We start from the raw sequence: 27,621 nt of genomic DNA, 5'->3' as shown, positions 1-27,621 counted from the left end.
AATGGAATAAGATAAACAAGAATACGAGTTCTGACTTTACGAGCAGTCCTGTGAAGGCGCCACACGTCTGGCCTGGAAAAACAGTGGGTGGGGTTAGAGCTGTTTTCACAGACAGTGCACTGTACACAGTGTACGCGGACATTGAATCCGAGCGGATAATCTCTGAAAGAGACTTTAATAAAAAAACTACAGAATAATCGACGTGTGGATAACACAGAAGCCGTTTTATTTTACCAGTTATATTTAAATTGAAAGTTTTGTAAGAGCAACACAACCCAGCACAATCTTCCACCAGAATGGACGCGACTCCTGGTGTAAAGTGAATGATGTCTCGCCTCTGTTTACCTGTCACTCCTACTGCTCGTGATATCGGATCATCAACAGGTGACTCGCGCTCCCATGTCCCCCGGAATCAGCGTGGAGTCGGATCAGCCGTGCGGGCTTTAAACACCACACTAACCATGATGTACCAAGCAACAACGATGAGGTCGGTGGGGTCGACCTAATGATCTTTTTATTGATTCAAGAAAAATATATGTGTATATCAAACATGATATCAATCAAAGTTTATGTTATACAGCCCAATACCACAACACACCTTTGGTCTCAGTGGGTTTCACAGATGAACAAACATAGCTGACAGTGATAAATAAAACTTGATTTGATTTGGATAAGAGATAAATAAAATGACAAGAAAATATTAAAAAGACAGATAGAAAAAATAGATACAATAAAACGAGTTGAAATACAACAAAAATACAACAAAATTACAATAAATAAAATACCATAACATCTAGGCTCAGTTGGTAATCTTAACCAGCTTTAACTATATGCTTTATTTTATTTTTTTAAGGAAAGTCTTCAGCACACTCAAATACAAAACATTGACATCAGGGGTACAGTAGCTATATATACAGAGTAAACATATATAAGAAAATACATTACATTCATAACATGTTACTTGCTTTTATCCCAAAGTGACTTACATACTCAATACTGTTGGACAATCCCCACAGGAGCAATTTGGGGTGAAGTGTCTCAGGGACACAACTGACTGCAGTGGGGTTTTGAACCTGTGCCACTCCTGATCCGAACACCAATGCACTAGTCCAATGCGCCACACGCCTTAAATACATTAAAGGATATCAAATTCAGTTCTTTCCCAGGGCCATATGTGCACTAAACGCTGCTAATATTTAAGTTATATAAACCTTCCGTTTGCAATATGAGGGGAATCGTTGCAATTAATTTATTCTATTATTTATTTATGTACATATTCCCTTTTTTTAAGTCCCATTTATTGTTTTTATTGTTTTTATAGTGTCTTGTTGTTTTTTATATTGTCTTGTGTGTGCGTTGTTGGCACCTTGAGTCTGTTGTAATTCGTTTGGTACTTGTACAATGAACAAATAAGTTTATATCTCTATCTCTCTATCTCTATCTCTATAAAGAAATCGGGATAAAAACAATTTAGTTTTGATTGCCTGCCTTTTTTAAATATCTTTAATAGTGGAGCCATTGTAAGTGAAACTGCTGCATATTTGGTTCAGTTGCCAGTCCATGTCTTCTTGTGAATGTGACTACCCAACTACCAGATGATCAGGTTTTACTGCCAGTGCCAATTGTAACAGCATAGTTTGATTGAAGCGTACAGGTTGTCACATGATCATAGCAGACAGCTATATAGAAACATCTTTCTACACACTACCTGGCACCCTTAACACTTATAGGAACGTTATGTAATCTAATAAAAACCCGCAACAACATCTTGTCTCATATCCAACAAGAAGCTTTGTCCGGTTCCAAAAAGGTCATTAACTCCATGTTTAATACTGAGGTTGTAGTTAGTGGTGGGTGTTGTATTGATCTCTTAAGTATTGTTAATGTGTTCTCATTGGTTATTATTCTTCTTCTTTATCATGTTTGTAAATGTCACCTTTCTATATTATCTCTGGGTATTATTAGGCCCTGGATGTAGCTGGGCTGCTTGTTCTTTATATCATTATTTCATTTCTATACATATTCTTTGCAACAATGCAATGAAGTTCCTTTTTTTCAAGCGGTTGCATTTGCTGGAACATTATCTATGTCCTCCTTAGTGCTTGGTCTCAGTTGATATTATTCTTACGTACTTTTATGTTTGATCAAATCACAGCAAGGGGATGGTCTCTTTTTTCTCTTGGCAAAACATTGCAAAGCTGCCAAATGTAGTGTCTAGTGTCTATTGTACTTGATGCTTAACACAGCAATATAAATTATTATAAAACATTATTCTTGTGATATCTTGTGATGTCTTTCACGATACTTGGAATTTTGCGAAGTATTTATTATCATAAGCCCTATAATGATGGGAGATGGCGGCTGTATAATTGTAGTCATTTAGACCTCTAAATAGGTGAACTGATGTGTCTTTCTCTGTGTGTGTACAGTGTGTGACCTTGTGATGAACGTCAGTGCTGCAAGACCGCTGTGCGTTTGTGAAGAACACTCCAGACTTGCAACTTGGAAGATGGCTTCCTCAACTACCTTAATCTGGCCTTCTGTCTGCTTCCTCCAAACCTCACACCCCTCACCATCACTCTCTGTGTAAGATGTGGTGTGTGTGTGTGTGTGTGTGTGTGTGTGTGTGTGTGTGTGGTGTGTGTGTGTGTGTGTGTGTGTGCGTGTGTGATGTGTGTGTGTGGTGTGTGTAGTTGTGTGTGTTGTGTGTGTGTGGTGTGTGTGTGTGCGCGCGTGCGTGCGTGCGTGCGTGCGTGCGTGCGTGCGTGCGTGTGGTCAGCATGCAAACTGCAGCTCAGCTCAGTTTTGAGGAAGATGACTTTGCTAGGAGGACTAGGAATGATCAACACCTCTGTTTTACGACACTCAGGGTGTTTCTCAATGTCGAGTACGCTTGCTTGGTAGCTAGTGGTCGTTTTATATGTACAAAAGTGGTGGGGCATAAACAACTTATATGTCTATAGCTTCTGCAGTGAGGTTCATGGCTGGTGAGGCACTGGCACTGACTCTTCAGGTTACAAATATTATATTTTGACCTAAATCAAAATATAATATTATTTTACCCAAAAAGATACCCAAAAAAAGGATACCCAAAAAATGTAATTTATCATTTAAATATTGAATTGTTCTCTCTTAGTAAGATCCCATTTTCAATAAAATTGCAGTCTTACCTTGACTTGAAGATTAAGTCCATTTGCCTATCCTTCTGGACAAAAATCTCTATTACTTTTTTGTAAAAGTCCTCCTTATGTTCTTGTAGTTTCAAAAGTCTATCATAAATCTAATCTAATCAATAGATTTATGATTCGAACATTATAAAAGTAGGGTAGACATGTGGGATATTATCCGGCTGAACAAAACGTGCATTTATCTAACAGCTACGTTTCCCACAGACCTTATTTGGAGCTATTTTCTAAAATCCTATGGAGAAATCTCATTGCTTTTTTGTCGAGGGAAGGAGGGAAGCCATGCGCAGCTTACTTCCGGGTTTTAGGACGCGTCTCTCGTCTCCTCTTCACATACCACAGTTTTCGCGGCACATGTACTTACAGCCAATCAGCTCTGAATGATGTGAGATGACGTATGGTGGGAATGGTAGCACTATGCCCCTATGGCAAAGCCCCCAGGAAGTGCGCCGGACTCGGATGAAAATATTCGTGCTGGCCAAACGGCGGTACTACACTTCCGTTTGGTTGCCAGGCCCGGAACACTTTTTCCCATTGACTTACATGGAGAAAGAGTGGTCTGTAAATCGTTGGATAATTTTAAAAACTAAATAAACTACCCAGTATGAACACTTGTATAGCCCTTATTAAAAACATTCGTTCCTCAAGTTGTAATAATGTGCTAATAACGTTATTCTGAGAGTTATTTCCCTCTGCATTATGAACGCGCATCTAACCCACGGGACCGCGCCCGGCCCGGCACGTAGTCTTTACTTTGGGAAAAGTATAAAGTTCAAACAAAAAAAATCACTCCTAAGAGGCAAAACGTAGCCAAAGCAAATTACAAACTAAATAAACTTGACTATGGTCACTAAATACAATAATCTCTTGCGAGACAAGCTGGATCTCTAAATGGCACAAGGCACAAGACGAACTGGCACAGGACAAAGGGAGACAGGACTATGTATGACATGAGGTAAGGGGGAACAGGTGGAAACAATCAGGGGCGGACAGGACACTGACGATGGCGGGAAAACAACACAAAGGGAGGAAGTAAGGGGACCTGAAATGAAACCAGAGGTAAGTACAAAATAAAACAGAAGTGCAATGACAGGACTAGACAGGTGAACAAAAAGACTTGACTAAACATAAATCTAACCTGGGCTATGAACTAAACGTGAAACAATAACATGAACCTGATTAACATGACATGAACAATTTAGCAGACATGACGGGATGTTACAACGTGTCCAGACCAATCAGAGCACACTGTGCTCACAGGGGGGGGTGGGGGCTGGAGCTATTGGAGCTACAACGAGCCGTTAAAGGCAGAGAGTGAAATTCAGTGAATACACGTAGTTTACAGAGATGCTGTTTGAGAAACCAATTGTGAGTTGCGTTTATCTTTACCCATGGATGCCGATAAGAACGGACCCATATCGTCTTACTGCCACCCCACGGAGCTGTAATAATGGATATATTGCACATGTTTGCTGTAATTCATTATCATACTACATGGGCTGTATGATTAAATCTTGTACCGTAAATGTTGTATTAAATCAAGTTAATATTACTTATTATATAAGTATATATATATACAGTGCAATCATTCTTTCATGCTAAATGAAGCTCTGTTTGCTTGGATATCACTAGATCCTGTTGTTACAGCATAATATAAGTATATAACGATTGATGTGACATTAGCATACTTACTAGCTAGCCGCTAGCTGCTAACTGCCGCCTCGTTAATATCAAATCCATCCTAATAACAATTCATTACCACGCTGTCATGAACGTGCGGTGCTGTTACGTGTACGCAAATTGACGTGCTTGATGTGAACGAGCATTTTGGTTAAAGTTGCGCATGCGCTATGAACGCACATACGGGTACTTCTCAGGCATGCCGGGGTAATCTGTGACGTTTCACTCTCTCAAAAGTTGGGCCATTTTATCATCATGCTAATAAAAAAAAGAGCAACTCTCATATGAATGAATGACGCCCTGCCTCCCACGCTGTATCCAGTTCTTATTATACATCCATGCCCTATGGGTCATTATTTTTTTGCCACACACATTAAATAGGAAAATATTCTGAGCATGCACAGTGTAGTTTTTACAGTCACCGTTCACTTAGACAGAGAGCGGGAGGGGCTAGATCGGGTTTTGTCCCACATGGCTCTAAAGTAGCTCAATAGGCACACACTGTAGACACTCATTAGAAGAACACAGACTAAAACAGCAATGTACAGACGAATCAGATGATTAAACATATTTTTTTGCATTTTGTTGTAATCATTATTTTTAATACTTTCTGCTGACACTAGGTGGGGCTGTGCCTCGAAATTTCCCGCTACGAAGTACGCCGGGCTCGGTAGAATTCCAAGTATGCTGGACATTGGAACATTGCTTGAAATAGTGGCTCTGGAGCAGCTTTACTCGACATTGAGAAACAACCCCAGTCATTTCACTTTCTGCTCAACTTGGGAACTTCCTGAATTGCATTTTTTCTGCATGACAAAACTGTCACACTGATAAATCAGTAAGCATATTGCGGGGGGGGGGGGGGGGGATTACGAGGGAGATATCACAAAATCTACCACGGACATATTCTATATAATACATAAAACATCCATGTTTCAGAATAGAAACAACAGGATCAGTGTACACACACACACACACACACACACACACACACACACACACAACACCACAACACACACACACACACACACACACACACACACACACACACACACACACACACACACACACACACACACACACACACACACACACACACAGTACGAGTTACATGAAGGCTCGATAATCAGCTCACGGCATATAGGCAGGGGTAAAGTGCTATTTTTTACGAGTGGGGGGCGGACCACACATCCTTTAGGGGGGTCCGGGGGGGATGTTCCACCGGGAAGATTTTTTTTAAATATTGAAGTTTAAAAGTATCAATCTGGTGCACTTTGAGGTGCAACATGGAGAGATCTATGGATACATCTCTCAACACATTACATTTCATTTTAGCTGATGCTTTTATCCAAAGCGACTTACAATTACCAATTACAGAGACATTCTCCCTGAAGTAACTAAGGGCTAAGTGCCTTACTCAAGGGCACACTAGGGGAACACCCATATGAAACAGAACTGTAAACAGATTATCTTTTTCTTTATGGATATTTTACAATCATTCTCCTTTTAAACTCTATTCTTGTTTACTGCATAGTAGAGTTTCATAACTGTTTTTCCTTTCTATCTCTTATTTTTTAACTATAATGATCATATGAAGGTGTGCCGCGGGAGATAATCTTTTGAATAATTTGTGACCAAACCGTTTGAGGACCTACTGAGATAACTTAGATTAAAGTTCACTATCTAAACACTCAGAGAGTCCTTTGTTTAGCTCACCTGAGCCTCTCAGTCTGACAGGAGAGGACTCTCAGTCTGAGAGGAGAGGACTTTCCTCCAGCTTGTTGTGGAAAACAGCTCCTTATGTCGGTTAGTGCAGCTAGCTAACCAGATGCTAACAACACGGTCCCTGCTGGCACGGTCCCCCTCTCTCCCTCTCTCCCTCTCTCCCTCTCTCCCTCTCTCTCTATCCCTCTCTCCCTCTCTCTCTATCACACTAAATGCGCTATCGCTACACACACCACAGAGCGAGCTTGAATGACACAAAGCACACGTTTATTTCCATTCAACTCTCTGATTGGTCTCTGTTGCATTCACTGAACGGGAAATTACAGTTCTGCCGTCCTCTCTTGTTCAATAGTTTGTAGTTCAAATATTCTGCCTGCTTTTCCAAGCCTTTTTACTTTCTTTTCTTCTCTTATCACACATTCAAGCCCCCAGTGTTCATGTATTATTTCAATCTAAATTCTTCACTTTCTTCTTACACATTACATTTCAGCATTGCAGTTTAGCGTCAGCTTTTCAGCATAAAGCATTCCCACTAGCAATTTCTTCAGGAATTGCATTCTCTAGTTCACACTCTTCTGCTTCTCCACAGGTTATATGGCTGCTCTTTTTGTTCATCCTTCTGGGACTCACAGCGTCTAAATTGTAAGTTTCTTTGGTTGCTATTGTAAATATGTGTCAGACAAGTTCCCCTTTACAGTATGTGTGTCATGCATGAAAGCCTAAATAATTAGCATTTGTTTTCACCTATTGAGAGTATAACCGACCTCATGTGCACACTGCACAGTGCACACACATTTACAGCCTCAGTGGAGTCAGCCTTATAGTCACATGGAAAAGAGTCACATGACTGTCGAGAGATTTTCTCCATTGTTTCACTTGAGTTGTGAGATTTCTTCAAAGGAGGAAGGACAATTTGTTCTCATTCAAACTTCACCCACTGAACCCAATGCACTTTAGTAACTGTAATGTGTCTTCTTTAATATAACATTTCAGGAAGAATATCGTGTAGAAATTATGAGATGCTTTTCATCTGTATTTGCTTTTCTTAGGATCATACTCACTTGTTTTTTTACTGTTTCTTCCCAGTTTCTGTCCCAACCTGTCAGCCATCTGTACCAGTCTGCACCTCACTCACAACGTGGCCGTATCCTTTATTTACATCTACGGCACTTTCCTCACAAGTTAACACTTTGATATACAGTATTTCTGTTTAACGTGTACAAAGCCATTCCATAAGACGGATTATCCACCAACATAGACCAAGGTCACATATTGCACCGGCGAAACTCAAACAGAAAATGAACTCTGCTGAGGCACCCGTTAGCGAATCTCACGCAGGGGCAAGGATCCAAATCCAGGCAAGAATATCCTTAATGGGCATTTATTTCTGATGATCTTATATCACACAACAGTAGTACAATTAACAGATGTTCTATATATTCATTTCCTGCAGCCTTGAAATTTCCTATGGCTTTCCTTAGTCAGCCTGGTAAAAAAAAGGAAAAGATATGCCTCTGCTGGTGCAATGATCCCACCACCACCTGTCTCCAATTTATACCGATCACCAGGTACCTAAAACGGCCTTCAAAATAAAAGCATAAACACTTAAACACCTGTATATAAATGTTAGAGAGATGGTTGTTGTTCCTCTCGTTACTTCAAATCAAATCAAATCAAGTTTTATTTATATAGCACATTTATAAACGATGTTTGGTCGAGCCAAAGTGCTGTACATATAATAAAAATAGCCTACAGTAGAGACACTTTACAGCAAATACAACAACACAGATAGTCCAGGGTGAAAATGTAGGATCAGAAACAGAGATAGAGAGCACAACAACCTATCTCTTCGTCAGATGCACTCCCCCGCCTGGATAAGCAACTCTGTGCCCCATCCCCCTCTACCGGACCTTAGATCCACAGAGGGAGAGGGGAGGGACCAAGCCCAAGGGGGGGTTTAAGGTTTTAAAAGAAAACCCAGCAGAGATCCAAAAATGGATGAAGAAGTAATTACAAAACGGTTTACAAAACCAAGAGGTTATCCCTCATATTTCTAAAATGTTCTAATCTAATTCAGGGTTATACCAACTCAGCTCCAAGCAACCAGACGTAGCAACCAGTCAGTCCAGTCAGACCCCTCTCTAAGTTAGACTTGTTAGACTTTATGTTGTTAAATGCATTATTTGTTGAGAACATGTTCCTTGACTGGCGTTTGTTCTGAGGGTGTGACGTTCCTCGCTCTTGGTAATGGTGCTCCGGACGTCTTTAGTGCTATGGCAGCGTTCTCCCACCCACACACTGCTGGACTGGCTGTCGGAGCCTTATTTGGTAGGCACAGTCTCACACACACACACACACACACACACACACACACACACACACACACACACACACACACACACACACACACACACACACACACACACACACACACACACACACACACACACACACACACACACACACACACACACACACACACACACACACACACACACACACACACACACACACACACACACACACACACACACACACACACACACACACACACACCTTGAACAACTATAGCTGTATAATATGGACACCTGGTTGATATGTCCCCCTCCACACACAGGAGCTGGTATATTTGTCACCACAGTGGTTGCCGGCAGCGTGGCGCTGGTCAAGCCTTTCGCTGTGGCCTCCCGTCCATTTCTGCGGGACGTCATCTTCTACATGGTGGCTGTGTTTTGGACTTTCCTCATGTTGTACAGAGGAACCACCACACTGGGAGAAACACTGGGTACATACACAAACACACACAATGACACACACATAGTGTTTATACGGATTGACAATGTTTCTTTCTTCCTCAGGGTATTGCATATTGGTCCTTTTTTGGGAGGCATTTTTAACATCCATCCATCCATCCATCTTCTCCCGCTTATCCGTGGTCGGGTCGCGGGGGCAGCAGTTCCAGCAGAGAGCCCCAAACTTTCTTTTCCCTGGCGACATCAACCAGCTCTGACTGGGGGATCCCAAGGCGCTCCCAGGCCAGCGAAGAGATATAATCCCTCCACCTGGTCCTAGGTCTACCCCTTGGTCTCTTCCCAGCTGGACGTGCCTGGAACACCTCCCTAGGGAGGCGCCCAGGTGGCATCCTAACTAGGTGCCCGAACCACCTCAACTGGCTTCTTTCGACGCGAAGGAGGAGCGGCTCAACTCCGAGTCCCTCCCTGATGACCGAACTTCTCACCTTATCTCTAAGGGAGACACCAGCCACCCGGCGGAGGAAACCCATCTCGGCCGCTTGTATCCGCGATCTCGTTCTTTCGGTCATGACCCATCCTTCATGACCATAGGTGAGGGTAGGAACAAAAATGGCCCGGTAGACAGAGAGCTTTGCCTTCCGGCTCAGCTCCCTTTTCGTCACAACGGTGCGGTAAAGCGACTGCAATACCGCTCCCGCTGCTCCGATTCTCCGGCCCATCTCACACTCCATTGATCCCTCACTCGAGAACAAGACCCCGAGATACTTGAACTCCTTCACTTGGGGTAAGGACTCATTCCCTACTTGGAGTGGACAGTCCATCGGTTTCCTGCTGAGAACCATGGCCTCAGATTTGGAGGTGCTGATCCTCATCCCAGCCGCTTCACACTCGGTTGCGAACCGATCCAGTGAGTGCTGAAGGTCGCAGACCGATGAAGCCATCAGAACCACATCATCTGCAAAAAGCAGTGGTGCAATCCTTAGTCCACCGAACTGCAGACCCCCCCCCCCACGACTACGCCTCGAAATCCGATCCATGTATATTACAAACAGGATTGGTGACAAAGCGCAGCCCTGGCGGAGGCCAACCCTCACCGGAAATGGGTCCGACTTACTGCCGAGGACCCGGACACAGCTCTCGCTTTGGGAGTACAGAGATTGGATGGCCCTGAGTAGAGACCCCCTCACCCCATACTCCCGCAGCACCTCCCACAGTAACTCCCTGGGAACCCGGTCATACGCCTTCTCCAAGTCTACAAAACACATGTAGACCGGATAAGCGTACTCCCAGGCCCCCTCCAGGATCCTTGCGAGAGTAAAAAGCTGATCCGTCGTTCCACGACCAGGACGGAATCCGCATTGTTCCTCCTCAATCTGAGGTTCGACAATCGGCCTGACCCTCCTTTCGAGTACCTTGGAGTAAACTTTCCCGGGGAGGCTGAGTAGTGTGATGCCTCTGTAATTGGCACACACCCTCTGATCCCCCTTTTTGAAAAGGGGGACCACCACCCCGGTCTGCCACTCCTTCGGTACCATTTCCGACTTCCACGCAACGTTGATGAGACGTGTCAACCATGACAGTCCCTCAACACCCAGAGCCTTCAGCATTTCCGGGCGGATCTCATCCACCCCCGGGGCTTTGCCACTGTGGAGTTGTTTGACGACCTCAGTGACCTCCCCCCGGGAGATTGGCGTTGATCCCCCGTCATACTCCAGCTCTGCCTCTAACATAGAGGGCGGAGTTGTCGGGTTCAGGAGTTCCTCAAAGTGTTCCTTCCAACGTCCCAACACTCCATCAGTTGAGGTCAACAACGTCCCATCCTTACTGTACACAGCTTGGATGGTTCCCTGCTTCCCCCTCCTGAGGTGTCGGACAGTTTTCCAGAACAACTTTGGTGCCGCCCGAAAGTCCTTCTCCATGTCTTCTCCGAACTTCTCCCACACCCGCTGCTTTGCCTCGGCCACGGATGAGGCTGCTGCCCTTCGGGCCTGTCGGTACCTTGCAACTGCTTCGGGAGTCCCCCGGGATAACAAATCCCTGAAGGCCTCCTTCTTCAGTCGGACGGCTTCCCTGACCACCGGTGTCCACCAGGAGGTTCGAGGGTTACCGCCCCTTGAGGCACCTAAGACCTTGAGACCACAGCTCCCCACCGCGGCTTCGGCAATAGAGGCTTTGAACACCGACCACTCTGGTTCAATGTCCCCAACCTCCACAGGAATGCCCGAAAAGCTCCGCCGGAGGTGTGAGTTGAAGGCCTCCTGAACTTGGGCCTCCTCCAGACGTTCCCAGTTCACCCGAACTACACGTTTGGGCTTACCAGGTCTATCCAGAGGCTTCCCCCGCCACTCGACCCAACTCACCACCAGATGGTGATCAGTTGACAACTCCGCCCCTCTCTTTACCCGAGTGTCCAAAACATACGGCCTCAGGTCCGATGATACGATAACGAAATCGATCATGGACCTTCTGCCTAGGGTGCTCTGGTACCACGTACACTTATGAGCATCCTTATGTTCGAACATGGTGTTTGTTATGGCCAATCCATGACTAGCACAGAAGTCCAGTAACAAACCACCACTCCGGTTCAGATCAGGGGGGCCGTTCCTCCCAATCACGCCCCTCCAAGTGTCTCCATCATTGCCCACATGTGCGTTGAAGTCTCCCAGCAAGACTAAGGAGTCCCCTTCAGGAGCCCCATACAGGACTCTTTCCAGGGTCTCCAAGAAGGCCGAATACTCTGAACTGCTGTTGGGTGCATAAGCACACACAACAGTCAGAGTTTTCCCCCCCATAACCCGCAGGCGTAGGGAGGCGACCCTCTCGTCCACTGGGGTAAACTCCAACAACGAAGCACCTAACCGGGGACTTGTGAGTATCCCCACACCCGCCCGGCGCCTCACACCTTGAGCAACTCCGGAGAAGAATAGAGTCCAACCCCTATCCAGAAGTAAGGTTCCAGAGCCGACGCTGTGCGTAGAGGTGAGCCCAACCAGATCCAACTGGTACCGCTCCACCTCCCGCACAAGCTCCGGCTCCTTCCCCCCCAGAGAGGTGACGTTCCACGTCCCCAAAGCCAGCTTCTGCCGCCCGGGTCTGGTCCGTCGAGACCCTCCGCTTTCACTGCCACCCGTCTGGCAGCGCACCCGACCCCATCGATGTTTCCCGTAGGTGGTGGGCCCGCGGGACAGAGAAGCGGAGGTGTTGCCCACGTTGCCTTTTCGGGCTGGGCCCGGCCGGGCTCCGTGGCAAGCCCGGCCACCAGACGCTCGCCGACGAGTCCTCCTTCTGGGCCTGGCTCCAGAAGGGGACCCCGGGCTTCCTCCGGGCCGGGTATCCTCACTTCTTGTTTTTCCTTTCATGAGGTCCATTTTTAACATGCACTTGGCTAATAATAAACAATCATCATTTTGTATGATTGAAATCACTTACTGGTTTCTGGGCTGGAAAGGTCCAAGGACAGAGAGTGTCACATACTGTACGAATTGTAAAGCCTAATGACTTGACTTAAATAATATACTAAATGTAACACACTCCATGGTATGGGTGGACTTTACCGCCTCAGCTCTGCTTCAGAGCCATTTCTTTGTTTGTTTTGGTAACCCGTTAACAGATTCAATGAGGCATAAGCCACATTTAGGCCAGAACAAAAGTGAAGTTCCTCCTTTGTGAATGCAGTTGTGCATGCAAAGTGTGTGCATGCGTGTGTTTTCTTGTCATCTGCAATCTCGTCTATTTTCTGACCAAATCTAACTCAGATTGCAGTTCAGACTCACTCAGCCGTATGTTTCTATGAAGTCTCTGGAGGCATATTTTAAAAATATTTGTAGCCTATCTGGTGTTAGGTAGGGTCCTTTTTTGCCAAAAAACACTTGAGAAATGAATAACATTGATGTATTTCTGCATTTAAAATGTATGTGCAGATTTTTTTGATCAAAATGTGATCTGAGCTATGATCGATTTAAAAAATGTAAATATAAATTGAACTTTAAAGCCTTTTGTTAAAAGCCCTACATTAAGAGTTTTAAGAGCAGTTTCACTTCAGTCTTTCAGTATATGATCTTCACTTTGCTTCATTTCCTTTTTCCTAGGGTACCTTGGCCTCTATGTGGTGTACGTGTTGATAGTTATTATCAGCGCGTACATCTACAACCGACAGAAACGTTTGATTAACTCCAGTGTGCAAAGTACTGCACAAATTCCAGGTTAGAAACACAAATACATTTACACCCACCTCAAAATAAAAAATATGTTTACACATTTCCCCATTGATGATATTTTTTGTCTTTGCAGCAGAGTTTCACTCGTCTGATGATGATGACGACGTTCCCTGCCTGAATGGAGGACCCGTCCAACAGGAGTACGGTAGGAATGCAACACGACAATTTAAGTTGATAAACACTAGGATTTCTTTTGCATGATCAGGACCATAAACTGCACGTGCATGTGTGTTTCAGAGTCAGAGTACAGGCCACTTCTGCCCTACTCCGAGTCCACGAGTCAGATCCTGCTGAGCTCCATGAACCCGGTGGACAGCAGGAAGTGGAGGAGAAAACCCTGGAGCTGGAGGGCTCTCAAAATACTGAAGGTGGGTGGGCTGTGAAGCTCAAAGTCTGAATGAATCTGGTTAGTACTGTAGGAGCCACATGTAAAGTATTTTCTGTGTTTGTTACGTCATATTTCTTGAATCACTATAGGTGGTGACGTTTGAGGTTTTATCCGGTTGCTCTTACCTGCGCACTTTGTCTTAAATGGAGGGGGATTGAGCTGGGGAAGGAACATTTTTGTACGCAATCGCATTCTCGATATGGACTAGAAACAATTGTATTTTTGCTTGTTTCGTTTGCAAATAAAAGGTCAAACGCATACCAGTTATACCAGCATACCAGATAGATTGTTTTCTTGCGCGTCAGACAATGTTTTTCTCTTGTTTAGTCCCTCGCGGCACTTTTTTGGATTACTACAGCCGCAACAAGTACCAGACCCGGCGGCAGACATACGTCTCTGGGCGGGCATTTGATGTACCAGGGCGGGCCCACCCCGAAACTTACATTTCCCGGGGAAATTGAATTGTGAAAGAGCTGACATGCTGAAAACCCAACCCCTGCAGGGGGGTCTGGGGAGATTCTCCCCCAGGAGATTTTTTGAAATACTAACATAAAATACACATTCTGGTTCTCTCTTGAGAAGAAAAATAAATAAATCTATTACTACACAACATATTTCAGTTTTGTGTTACTTTGTTCTGAAAGCTGAACCTGCTGCTCCTCACAGAGAGAAGAGGGAAGAGGCTGTGAATTACTTTACATTGTGGATAAGGGTGGAAAGCCCCCATTGTTCTGTGTGTCGAAATGAAAGACAACCCTCACATCAATCATCAAACCGTGGGGTCTTATTTAATTACGTGTTAATTTCTATCAACACGTAATGTTGTATCGATGTATATAGAGATGTACTACAGCAAAACTGTATTCTCCATCGGGACTTCCTGCAACAACACCACGTCGTTATCTTGATTCTGATTGGCCAGAAGACATTATCAAAGATGTTCTATTGAGAAGATGATCACTACGTGACAAGTGACTGCTGAAATCAATCTTACTAACTGCTGTCTGTGCAATTTACTCCGTGCGAGTTGGCGGACTTTATTTAGCTTACTTTAAAATCATTTTTCATGGTGGGGCTAAGCCATTTATTGGTATGGCTGTAGCCTACCCAAGTATACCCTGGCGCCGCCACTGAACATAATAATAAAACAATTACAATTTTGTATTCAGCCCTGATTAAAACAGCGGGCCCAAATCCTGGATGGGCGGGCCCGGCCCCATAGGGCCCGCCCATGACGCCGGGTCTGACAAGTACACTAAGGCTGCAGTCGGATAGTTTAAAAATCAGCTCCTAAATTCTAACCCTATCGTCTATTCCTTGACCTCTGCGTGAAACGTCACGGGGTTAAGGGATAGTGGATAGGAGAATTTAAAAGGACTTAGGAGAAGAGACTGCGGTACTTTAGAGAATCCGAATGCACTTTCACTATCCGACGTGTTTATGATGCGCCAGCGGACGTCATTGTGTGCGTCTGCTGCTGTGGGGAAACTATGGAAACCACAATTTTCTATACAGCGGACGACAACATGGATGTTTAATAAGAACGAGGGACTACTGTAAACTCATCTAGAGACTCTGCACCGTGCTCTGATGCTGCTGCTTTGCTTTATGAACGTGGACAACAGAGAAACATATTCTTCAGGACCAAAGTTGGAATTGAAATAAAAAAGGAAAGTGAAACTGCTCGTCACCCTCTCCCTCCGGTCCACATTAATACAAATGATCCCAATACGTATGATTGTATGAACTAAAGATCTTAAAATCAATACAGATGTATTTATTATAAACGTTAGTCCTTAACATCTATCACTGTGTATATCACCATTCAAACATCTTTTAAAAGTTGAACAAACTCCACACAGCTCAGTAAAGACTGAAATGTTGACTTTATTTGATCATTTCAGTAAAAACTAAGGTTCATATTTCTCTCTTTGATTATAATACTGATGAACGTTCAAAACAAAGCACTTTGGCAACTTACCACCTATGTTTTAAAAAGCTTAATAAGCACCGTAACTTTCATGATATAATTTCTCCGTCATAATCGTTTTTTTCCGTGAACGGCCGACTGTTGTGTGACGGCAAATGCTGCGGCTGCAAGGCATTGTGGGGCAGCATTTTCGCTTCTCCTGCCGGTTAGGGAAGTCCAGTGGTTCCTAAGCTAAAGGAGGTTATAAAGGAAGTTTGAAACCTCCTTTCCTATCATTCTCATCATTCTAGAGTATTCGAACGGCACTTATCATGGCTGCCACTGAGGGACTTCCGGGTCATTTCACTCCTTTAGGAAGGTTCCTAAGCTAAATGGACTATTCGACTTCAGCCTAAGGCTGCAGTCGGATAGTTTAAAAATCAGCTCCTAAATTCTAACCCTATCGTCTATTCCTTGACCTCTGAGTGAAACGTCACGGGGTTAAGGGATAGTGGATAGGAGAATTCAAAAGGACTTAGGAGAAGAGACTGCGGTACTTTAGAGAATCCGAATGCACTTTCACTATCCGAGTCTCCGACGTGTTTATGATGCGCCAGCGGACGTCATTGTGTGCGTCTGCTGCTGTGGGGAAACTATGGAAACCACAGTTTTCTATACAGCGGACGACAACATGGATGTTTAATAAGAACGAGGGACTACTGTAAACTCATCTAGAGACTCTGCACCGTGCTCTGAAGCTGTTGCTTTGCTTTATGAACGTGGACAACAGAGAAACATATTCTTCATGACCAAAGTTGGAATTGAAATAAAAAAGGAAAGTGAAACTTATGCTCGTCACCCTCTCCCTCCGGTCCACATTAATACAAATGATCCCAATACGTATGATTGTATGAACTAAATATCTTAAAATCAATACAGATGTATTTATTATAAACGTTAGTCCTTAACATCTATCACTGTGTACATCACCATTCAAACATCTTTTACAAGTTGAACAAACTCCACACAGCTCAGTAAAGACTGTGAAATGTTGACTTTATTTGATAACTTCAGTGAAAACTAACGTTCATATTTCTCTTTTTGATTATAATACTGATGAACGTTCAAAACAAAGCACTTTGGCAACTTACCACCTATGTTTTAAAATGCTTAATAAGCACCGTAACTTTCATGATATCATTTCTCGGTCATAATCGGTTGTTTCCGTGAACGGCCGACTGTTGAGTGACGGCAAATGCTGCGGCTGCAAGGCATTGTGGGGCAGCATTTTCGCTTCTCCTGTCGGTTAGGGAGGTCCAGTGGTTCCTAAGCTAAAGGAGGTTATAAAGGAAGTTTGAAACCTCCTTTCCTATCATTCTCATCATTGTAGAGAATTCGAACGGCACTTATCATGGCTGCCACTGAGGGACTTCCGGGTCATTTCACTCCTTTAGGAAGGTTCCTAAGCTAAATGGACTATTCGACTTCAGCCAAAGTCTATTTAAAACTCTACTGTCTCATCAGACGCCCCTAGAGGTGGTGCTGCTGCTCTGCATCCCCGTGGTCGACCCCGATAAAGAAGACAGGAACTGGAGACGCCCGCTGAACTGCCTCCATCTGACCACCGCTCCTCTGGCCTGTCTGCTCACCTTCCAGTCTGGGGCCTGTAAGAGCAGCATGACATACTGAAGCAGCCATAATAAGATCAAATATACGGTTAAATCATTAGCCTGCCATTGTAGTTTTGTTTATTGAAGTCTTCACGTGTTCCTCAACTAATGTCTAGATGCAGATTATTTGATCCAAGGGCAGTTTCCCGTCTGGCTGCTGATGCTCCTGCTGGGATTCTTCCTGTCTGCTATCGCCTTCTGCACCACCACTAATGACTCTCCTCCCAAATATCATTCAGTAAGTATTTGTTGAGATTAGAAAAGGAGCTAGCAATCTCCAAATAGACAGGATATGAAGCTTTTTTTAGGGTTAATTAGTGCCACCTTCAGGTCAGGTCTCAAATGTAGAAGATGCAATCGTCTATAACTTTAACACAACTAAGAGTTTACAGCCATGTCTGCTCTGTGAGTCTCAGCGCTACACAACTAAATGCTAACATGCCCACATGCTAATATTAAAAGGATGTTTACAATGTTCACCAGCATTGTTTAAATGGTCAGCATGCTAGCTTTAGCTAATGAGCACTTCAAAAGAAGGACAGTTGAGGCTAACAGGCATGTTGTTGAGTTTTGCAGGAACTTTTCATAACCCAAAACTATTTATATAACATATTCTGGCAATACATTCATTAGTTGTTGAGATATTTCAGGCTGGTTCACAGTGGTTGACTGAACGAAATTACATTGCCATCCCTATAGCCATGTTGCTAGCAAGGCTTAAAATAAATGCAGTATGTATTCATCACAATTTATTTATCATTAGAGTACGTTTTTTCTCCAGATTGGATAAATGTAGGGTTAATCCATGGTTGTGTTTCTCTTCTCCAGCTGTTTTCTCTGCTGGGCTTCCTGGTGAGTGCGTTGTTGATCAGCGCAGCCGCCTCAGAAGTGGTCAGTCTTCTGCACATGCTCGGTGTGGTGCTGAGTCTCAGCAACACCGTGCTGGGACTCACTCTGTTGGCCTGGGGCAACAGCATAGGAGGTGAAACTCATTGCCGTTTGCTAAAATATGAGTGTACTTTTAATTTTTAGCACATTATGTATAACTTCTTTTTTTCAGACTGTTTTTCTGACATCACCATCGCCCGGCAGGGTTACCCACGGATGGCCATTTCTGCCTGCTTTGGAGGCATCATTTTCAGTATCCTTTTTTTTATAAAAGAGATCGTCTATCAATCTAAAGACATCACATATAGTATGTGTAAAGATGGTTGGGAATAAATGCTCCTTGACTGTTTCCCCTTCAGACATGCTGCTTGGAGTTGGTTTAGGAGGTCTGATGCAGATGGTTGAAACACACAATGATGTGCAGGTAATCACAGGAGTTCATAGTTTTTTTTTTAAACACGAACCATTAAGATGCAAAGACTTTCTATTGGATCTAACAACCTTTGTCTCTTTCTCCTCCTCAGTTTGAAACAGATGGTTTGACGTGGGTTCTTGCAGCATCGCTGGGTTTGTCTTTGGTTCTGTCCTTCGTCATCGTTCCTATGAGCCAGTTCCACTTGGGTCGAAACTACGGGATTTTTCTCCTCGTCTTCTACGCGATCTTCCTTATCATTGCGCTGCTTACAGAGTTTGGAAAGATACACTTTGTGTAGATCTGACTACACAACGCCTTTCAGTAAAGCAACATGACACACTGGAACAGATTCGCCTCTGCTGGGCATAATGTGAAATCTGTATTCATTCAACAACAGAAACCTGCACATGCCAAACTGGCAAATCAATAAGACTGAGACTTCTCTGCTCAGGGAGAGCTGAAATTATTACACTGTGCCTTTATTAAACGTTTTGTTTGTGCTGACTGGATCTGGCACTTTGGGAGTCCAGAATGAAAACACAGTTTGTAAAAATGTATACTTTAAAGCATTGTGAATTTGTCAAATATACTGAGAATCAAAATGTTAAAATGACCTTGTACAAAACTGCTTTACGGGCATTAAATAATTTTGGTTTGGTATGTGTTTTACAGGTCGTGGTAATGCTATGCTGGTCTGTGTTATATGATACATTGTAGGTCAATTAGCAATTACCAGCCATATGATAGTACAGCAAAAATACATAAATGCACATAACAACTCAAACAAAATCCCTTCTTACTAACTGAAACACATCACAGAATAAGAAGTTATAGAAAAGTAAAATACTTTGAATCCGTTTAACATTAGTTAGGAGATACACTGTTATTGTTGCATTGGGTTGAGCTGAAAGGATTGTTTGTACTTTTGGTCTTAAGAGAACTTAAATGTAGTGTCTGTTGATACTGATCAGAGGAGCCACTTAACTAAGGCATCGGGGTTTAAGCACTACAGGATTTTCAGGAGGTCACAAATGGCCTTCAGCAGTATACGTAATATCAGTCTTTGAAAAGGACATCAACGCTTCACTGGTCCAGCAACAGACCAGCACTGCTGTCTTTCTGTCTTTCTCAACTCGTCTCCCTCTCACGTCAGTCCAAAAGGCCCCGGACTAGTTTCCCACTGTGGCAAATAGAGAGAGTGGGGGAACTGGAGAAGACCTGGAGTGATGGGAGCTCCTCTGCATTTGAAAACACTGAGATGGTGCTGTGTATGTACAGTACTGCTTGCTAACTATGTGTTAGTTGACGCTGTGAAGTCCAGTCTGTGCATTGAGCTGAGGCTCGGGGAAGGAAGACGAGTCAGAGACGGGACTGTCCAGATCCTGACCCGGGCTTTGGTCCAGCTCAGGCAGGTTTTCCCTCGAATACTCTGCATACCACTCTTGCTGAAACGAGAAGGTAAGGAGATTGTTTTGGTTAGAAAAGTTCCCTACATAGTGAATTGGTTAATTTTTGTATCTCTTTTAGCATAGGGTCCAGTGGCCCATCGTTTATGAAAGATAATTATGTCCCACAAGTCCTTGTAGCAGCAACATTTTTAAAGGAGATGGCAGACCAAAGTCTATAACGACTGTCTCATAATCACGTAGCCTAGTGTAAGTGCAGTCAGATTACTAACACCACTTCTTCTGAATCCTTATGATTTAGCCTTGTTACATTTTCCATTGAGCTAAAAGAAAGTTGGTAAGGAAAAGCAATGGGACACAGTTTTTCATCTGAATTATTTCTTCAGTTTCTTACCTGTATTTCCTCCTCGTACATTTTCATGCTAAGGTCACTCTTGGTCCTAGACCTGCGGCCCAGGTACACCAGAGACGTATGCTGTGCACAGCAAAGCAGGAGGGAGGGCTGGTTAGTGGGACTTCATGTGAGGGGAAGGAGTAAACGTTGTGTGTGTGTGTGTTCTTACCCCTCCCCTGTCCATGGCCTGTAGGACCCCCTGTAGAGAGCTGAGGGAGGACACTCCTGGGCACGTCTGTTTGAAAAGCTCCAGAGTGGTCAGAGCCTCATCCCGACTCACCTCGACTTCGAACACTATCCCGTTTTCATCTAAAGAAATAAGAGCACACACAGACAGAATGACTCACTTTCATAAGGAAGGTTTTGTTCAGAACAAAACATAAATTATCTTGCTTTGAATTTATTTATTGTACTACGTTTTTTAGTTTATTTTGTATATTTGTAAACACTTGACTTTAATATTTTTTAATGCTAAATAGGTTTTTTTACATTTTCTTTTATAATCGTTATATTTTCAACCTTCTCTTACAACTTATTTTCTTATGTTGTTTATGTTTCCAACATCGTACACCAAAGAAAATGTCTTGTACATGTTGATTCAGATTTGCCATGCAGGAGTTCCTTCCTTTGGTATACTTCCCAAAACATCAGGGAGGGTAGGATAGCTCTGCATCTCTCTCTATGTCCTGACAGGCTTCATACATTTAGCGCCATGTTATTGTTTTTGATTGGTTCTCTTGTTTCAATTTGCACCAGTTTCTCACCCTCTGGGTTCTCCACCGGTTCCCCGGTTCTTGCGGCTGTAGTTCATGCGGAACACAAACGCATCCGAATGAACGCTACGATGATGGTCATCACCACCTGGAGAAAATCAAAATGACAATCATTCACCGTCACACTGACACACAAGAGAAAAGCAGAAATGCAGTGTTTACTTCCAGACACAATCACAAACACAAATGACTACACTCACCCATGGTAACTATGTAAAAGGTCATGAAGTAGAGCCGGCTCCAGTGCGTCGTCATAGAAGTGACTCCTTCCTGTGGAGAGGGAAACACACACTGATCAATGACAAGGCTGCAGAGTGGGGTCGGATGAAAGACCACCAATACATGACTTCAATCTTACCATTGTAATGTACCAGTTGTTGACCACAGTCAATTCAAAAAGAGTCACTGGAGAAAAAAAACGAAGAGGAAGAAATAAATCGACAACTTAGATAACTGGAAAATGTACACATCTAAATAAATATTACTGATCCCATTTTTGAGAAGAATTGTTAATGTCACGGCAGCTTAGAGCAAATACAACAAAGATAATAAGCACAAACTATACAGTCCGCATCAACTAAAGGTTCAAATAAATGGAAATGATTCAGGTTTCTTATATTTAAGTGTCTTTGGTCATCAGTAGGAACGAATGAGCTGCACGAAGCACAGACAGACGGGAAGTTGTAAACGCACATTCATGGGATTCCTTAACAATACCAACAAAGAATATCTCCAGCATTTTTTAAAAGAAAAATTACCAAAGCTGCTGAGAATGTTGTTGAAGTTGTTGAGATAATAGTATCCTTCTTGCAACACTGTTTTGTTGCCAATCGTTACATTCCTCAGTCTGTAGGAGTCTGCCACTGTGCTGGTGCTGAGAAAAGAAACACTCATTTATCCTCTTGAGCCAGCAGGTGTGAAAACATGCAGAAGATCAAAGTGACTGCCTGTTTATCCAAATCTCCCAATGTGGATACAACTGAAAAGTGACTGTCAGTTACTCGACTCACTTGCAGCAGTTGGGGTAAACCACATCGGCAAAGAACTCCATCCCAACAATCGCAAAGGAGTAGTAGAAGATGATTAATGTCAAGCCCAGACTGGCCATCCTGGGAAAGAGCTCGAACATGGTGTCCAACACATTACGATACCGCTGCTTTATCTTAAACAACCTGAGAAAGACAACAGACCCACAGTTTAACATAAAGAAAAACTGTGAAATATAAGTTCATAATACTCTTAAGAAATCAAAGCGTACCGGAGCAGCTGAAGTGGTCTGAGGACTACGATGAAGTAAAACGGCTCCATATCAAAGGCAAGAGCAATCAGACCGAGGAAGGCAAACAACGTCACAGTGAAGTCAAACCTGGACATGCATCACAGTGAGCATTAATGTCAAAAACACACAAAACCAGGACATTTCAAATAGATTTAAGTTGCGTTTTCACTAAATATCCACATTAAAGGCACAGTGAGAAAGATGTGTAGGTCGCAGTTTGTAAACACTTAAACTTGGCTCACTATAATTTGCATGTTTTTATGGGCAGTGTCCACCATTTGCTTAGCTTCTTCTTGGAAGTGCGTTTAAGATATAGCACCAGGTTCATTCTTTTTTTTAGGAGGTTGAAACCAAGACATTTCCGGAACACAGCAACATAAAAAGAGAAAAGTGGAGGGGAAGTATTTAATCTATACATTTCAAATCCTTCTCATTGTGCCTTTAAAGTTTCAGTAAGAGTACTGAATCCGAATGTACAGATATATATATTCTTATGCTCACTGTGGAGCTGGGCATTACCTGTGTACAATTCTGACCATTATGGATTCAGTACTCTCTGAATATGTAAATAAATCGACCCAGTATCCAAGTTATTACTCACAGATTCCACCCAGAGCTGATATAAGCCATCGGCCCCAAACCAGTTATTTTCAACAACACCTCTACACCATAAACTAAAAATGGAAAGACAGAAGTAGAGTTAATATTGGTGTAAGTGAATGTAAACAACTGTCATTCTTGACACCCTCTATGACCAATTCATTAGCATATGATACTGTTCTGTGTGAGTGGGAAACTGCACACAGTGTACTCACTGGTTAGGAAAACAATGTAACTCCAGGGAACAAATCTGGACCAGGAGAATCCACCTGCATGAGGACAGGAAGATGAGTGATCTGAAGTTCAAAACACTTTGCTTCAGTCCTCTGTGCTTATCATCAGGAAAGATCTTACTATTCAGAGAGTATGTCTCCACGAGGATCCATACGCCATTGATGGCCACCACCACACCTGCAGCAAGAGAGAAGATAGAACAAGTTTATGATTAGAGACTTTGCATGGATACCTCTGGGACCAGCTGGGAGAATGTAAATGATATCACTTACACATGGCGTATTGAAAGGCCTTTGACTTCACGAGCAGGTTGATACCTAGTGAAGTAAAGAAGGCTGAGAGTAAGAACTTAAGACACAGGTGTGTTGGTCTGATAAACAGAAGAACAGGAGGAAAAGAGACTTGCCTTTGAAAATGAGGAAGGTCGTGTGTGGAAGATCATCAAACCAATGTTCTCCACTGCGTCGTGCCTAGAACACACACATAGCTTTATATTTAAAAAGTACAACAACAACAAAAAGTGTGAAATATAACTGCACATATGTAAGGATACTCACCTTCCATTTAAGGCCAGTGACCTCATAGAACTTATAAAAGTCCTGTAGACTGAAGCAGAACAGAAATATAACTTAACAGGTGAAGATCTACCAATGGCCACAAGGAGGGGCTATTGGTGCCATGCTTCAATATGTCATTCTGTTGGACAACCGTTTACCAAGTTCATTTGATTACAATCCAATCGTCATGTTTAAATGTAAGTGTAGCACAGTCTGCAGATACATATGTGTAAGAGGTCACACACTTGTGCACGTGACTGAAAGTAAAACATTAACATTGAGGCAGTTACCTGAGCATTGGAGCCCCTGAGGTGGTTGAGAGCTTTATATGTGAGAAAGCGGTCTCTTGCAGACATCCGTGGTCTGTAAAATCGCATCAGACAATCAAACTGTTTTAGTGTCACACCCGACGGCCTCTGCAGAGAAAACAACAACAACACAGTGTTTGTGAGTGCTTCGTATTAAATAAATAACTTGTACCAATAAACATTGGTGAGGGCTTACCTGCCGGCTAACTAACAGCTGAAAGGCATGGTCGATAGCGGAGCGTTTGTGAAGTAAAAGAGATTTAAACTTCATCTTCTCAACGTCATTAACGTATCGAACACAACTGCCAGGAGCTGTGGGGGAAGAGAAGGGAGGCTGATGAGTGGACATGTTTAAAAAACACTTGACATAAGCCATATCTTATTATAACTGAGGTATTATAAGTGGTGGAAACAAAGTACCAGGTTCATGATGAAGTAGAGCTCTATGGAAGAGGTAGACAATGAAGAACACACAAGACCAGCGGTTCTTGGAGTAGGAAGGCATCATCACATCAGGGAAACTACAAGAAAAAGGGAAACATGAGAAATGAGGTATAACATTAAACTGTGGAATCAGCCAAAACACATGTGGGGAGGGGAAATCAACATCATTTATGATGAGCTCTGAAAGCAGGAAGTTCTGCTTGCATGGCATGTATGTAAAACGGGAACAGTGCTTTGTGTGGCTGTGCTTACTTTGCTGTGGTGACCAGCACAAACAGACTGACGAGGCTGTTCTCCAGGGTGCTGAAGTACTGCGGCGAGAGCACAGGCTTTAACACAGAAACCTGACACCAAAAAATCCCCAGACTAACACAACTCAGATAAACTCATGTCGGGCACTAAAGACTCAACATACCGGGTCCGTTTTGTTCGGAGAGAAAAGGCAGAAACCTGGAATGAGACAACAGGATAGTAATGCACACGGAGCAACAGGAAATAATGCTACAAAAACCAAAACCCCCCCCAAACTAGTTTCTATGTTTTCTGTTTCCTTTTGCATTCTTACCCAACATAGCAAATATAACCATGAAGAAAAGCAGCAGTAGGAGGATTCAATGAAAGGTGGGAGGGACTGGAAGATCTGTCGCAAGTTTCTGATTGGATAAAGAAACATTAGTTAGTACAATGAATGGTTTAACAGTGAAATCATGGACACATGGAAAAGGGAGATTACTTTGAATTAAGTAATTTACAAATAGGTGATTAAACTGACCATCAGTGAGCAGTAAATGTTCCTTTTTGTCAAGGCAAGTTTATTTATATAGCACTTTTCAACACAAGGCAATTCAAAGTGCTTTTACAAAAAATGAAAGACATTAAGAAAATGGCATTTAGTCAATTAAATTTACAACAAATGGTGTACATTAAACTAGCTGAAAATCCTATTTGGCCATGAATTTGACCTGACTGCGTGGATGTGTGATGTGTTGGTCACGTGTACCTGCGCACAGCACCACAGTATCTACAGTCCACCAGGAAGATTGGTCTGAGAGCTCTGGTCACTCTCACGTGAGACGTCTGTCTGATCAGAACCACAATGGCCTCCACAAACTGGAGCAGCAACACAGACGTCTGAACAAGGAGGAGAGACGTCATGAACAATGTGCAGCGGACCAGACCCTTTGATGTCAAGCATCCAGCATGCTGAAGTAACTAAAGCTGGGCTGCACAATGAATCCACACAACCAAAATCAACAGCTAAGGTGAGGAAGAACAAATTCATTTACCAATTCATTCCACCACGAAACACGGTGCTTACGACTGTCTGTTTTTTGGCAGAGAATTCAAAGATGACAATAGAAAAGCCTGCATTACTCTTCAAGAAAAACTAAAACATGACACATCACAACCTGCGGGAAATCCCCATCAGCTGTTCGACAGGTTATCCTTTAACGAGTCATCATATTGACTGTTCTGTCTACATGAAAACAATAAAAAAAAAAAATGGTGTTCTTAAGAATGATAGGAGAAATCAGGATTCCAATTTTGAGTTGAAAACATTTTGATTCTCATTTTTACCAGAACTCAGCAGCACTTCTATAATGTCACCAGAAAGAGCCCATCATGGATCAGTTACCTTCACCATGGTCCTCTTGTGTCGTATGAAGGTATGGAAGCCTAACCAGCGCAGTTTCATGCATAGCTCGAACGCCATCATAACCAGAGCCAGCAGCTCCAGAGTGGCATGGACCTGCAGAGGGATCACAAACACAGGGGCTTTTAGAGGGAGCTGTGTGTGTGTGTGTGTGTGTGTGTGTGTGTGTGTGTGTGTGTGTGGTGTGTGTGTGTGTGTGTGTGTGTGTGTGTGTGTGTGTGTGTGTGTGTTTACTCACGTAGACGTCCAGACGCAGTGAGGGCACAGCGGGGGCTTCACACAGCGACAGCATCATCAGCAGCAGGCCTGTCAGCAGCTCCATCATGTAGAACAGGTGGTTGTGGGCAAACAGGTACGCTGCCAATGCCTTAGGGTTTCGAGGATGGGTGAAGAACTTATCATTGTTCTCTCCCTCCTGTGTGTGACATTTAAAGGACGCATTTAAATCTCATGTTGTCAGTTTTTCTCCTCTTATTTAATCAATGTCCCACCACTCTGCAGCGGTATCTGAGAAACACAACGCATTATCTGACATTGTGGTATGATGAAGCAGTGACACATGTTCCTGTACTTCATAGAAGACAAAGTTGTGGATGTGTGGTGGTAAATGTTATCTGTTTACAAAGTTGTACCTTTTAATGAATGAATGCTATAGAGCAATCTTTTTTACGATCTCAGTTTTGTTTCCACAAACAAGTGTGTATGCACACAAGAATGCGGGTTGATTCAAACGGATTCTTCACCAGTAGGTAGCGGTAATGTGCCAACAAAGGCAGTGAAGAAGAGTTCAAGCAATGCCCAATTTATAGTGTGTTAAAAGTCGTCACGCATTCAAAACACTGTCAGGCCTGAAGAATAGACACAATTCGTTTTGAGACAAAACACCATGGGTCTCAAACTCAAGGCCCGGGGGCCAAATCCGGCCCGCAAATTCATTTTATGTGGCCCCGCAAGAGCTTTCGCTTCTCCTGTCGGTTAGGGAGGTCCAGTGGTTCCTAAGCTAAAGGAGGTTATAAAGGAAGTTTGAAACCTCCTTTCCTATCATTCTCATCATTCTAGAGAATTCGAACGGCACTTATCATGGCTGCCACTGAGGGACTTCCGGGTCATTTCACTCCTTTAGGAAGGTTCCTAAGCTAAAT

The 27,621-nt window shown here is 43.3% G+C and overlaps 2 protein-coding genes across 2 annotated transcripts; one reads left to right on the top strand and one right to left on the bottom strand.

Moving 5' to 3' along the window:
• The first annotated feature begins 2,347 nt into the window (after positions 1–2,347).
• On the top strand, positions 2,348–19,490 carry slc8b1 (solute carrier family 8 member B1). The gene is given in 17 exon segments (XM_071204299.1): positions 2,348–2,363; positions 2,430–2,461; positions 2,463–2,495; positions 2,497–2,586; positions 7,180–7,232; positions 7,677–7,734; positions 8,813–8,918; positions 9,208–9,375; positions 13,432–13,545; positions 13,634–13,705; positions 13,798–13,928; positions 17,382–17,523; positions 17,644–17,765; positions 18,356–18,509; positions 18,588–18,668; positions 18,775–18,839; positions 18,940–19,490. Coding segments are annotated over 17 exon segments (1,626 nt in total). The 3' UTR covers positions 19,129–19,490.
• On the bottom strand, positions 19,294–27,040 carry LOC117452621 (two pore channel protein 1-like). Its single transcript, XM_071204298.1, is given in 31 exon segments — positions 19,294–20,275; positions 20,631–20,711; positions 20,800–20,939; positions 21,395–21,416; positions 21,418–21,461; positions 21,464–21,492; positions 21,606–21,673; positions 21,762–21,808; positions 22,162–22,277; positions 22,414–22,575; positions 22,662–22,769; positions 23,284–23,356; positions 23,498–23,551; positions 23,637–23,693; positions 23,789–23,833; positions 23,923–23,986; positions 24,074–24,122; positions 24,364–24,386; positions 24,388–24,489; positions 24,578–24,669; positions 24,672–24,693; positions 24,802–24,831; positions 24,833–24,902; positions 25,078–25,136; positions 25,241–25,275; positions 25,391–25,438; positions 25,441–25,478; positions 25,826–25,956; positions 26,462–26,575; positions 26,718–26,926; positions 27,013–27,040. Coding segments are annotated over 31 exon segments (2,307 nt in total). The 3' UTR covers positions 19,294–20,128.
• Positions 27,041–27,621: the final 581 nt, after the last annotated feature.

This window comes from Pseudochaenichthys georgianus, chromosome 9 (assembly GCF_902827115.2).
Source record: "Pseudochaenichthys georgianus chromosome 9, fPseGeo1.2, whole genome shotgun sequence".
Taxonomy (NCBI): Eukaryota; Metazoa; Chordata; class Actinopteri; order Perciformes; family Channichthyidae; genus Pseudochaenichthys; species Pseudochaenichthys georgianus.
Note: the sequence above shows the minus strand (reverse complement) of the source record. Positions and strands in the feature narration are given on the sequence as shown.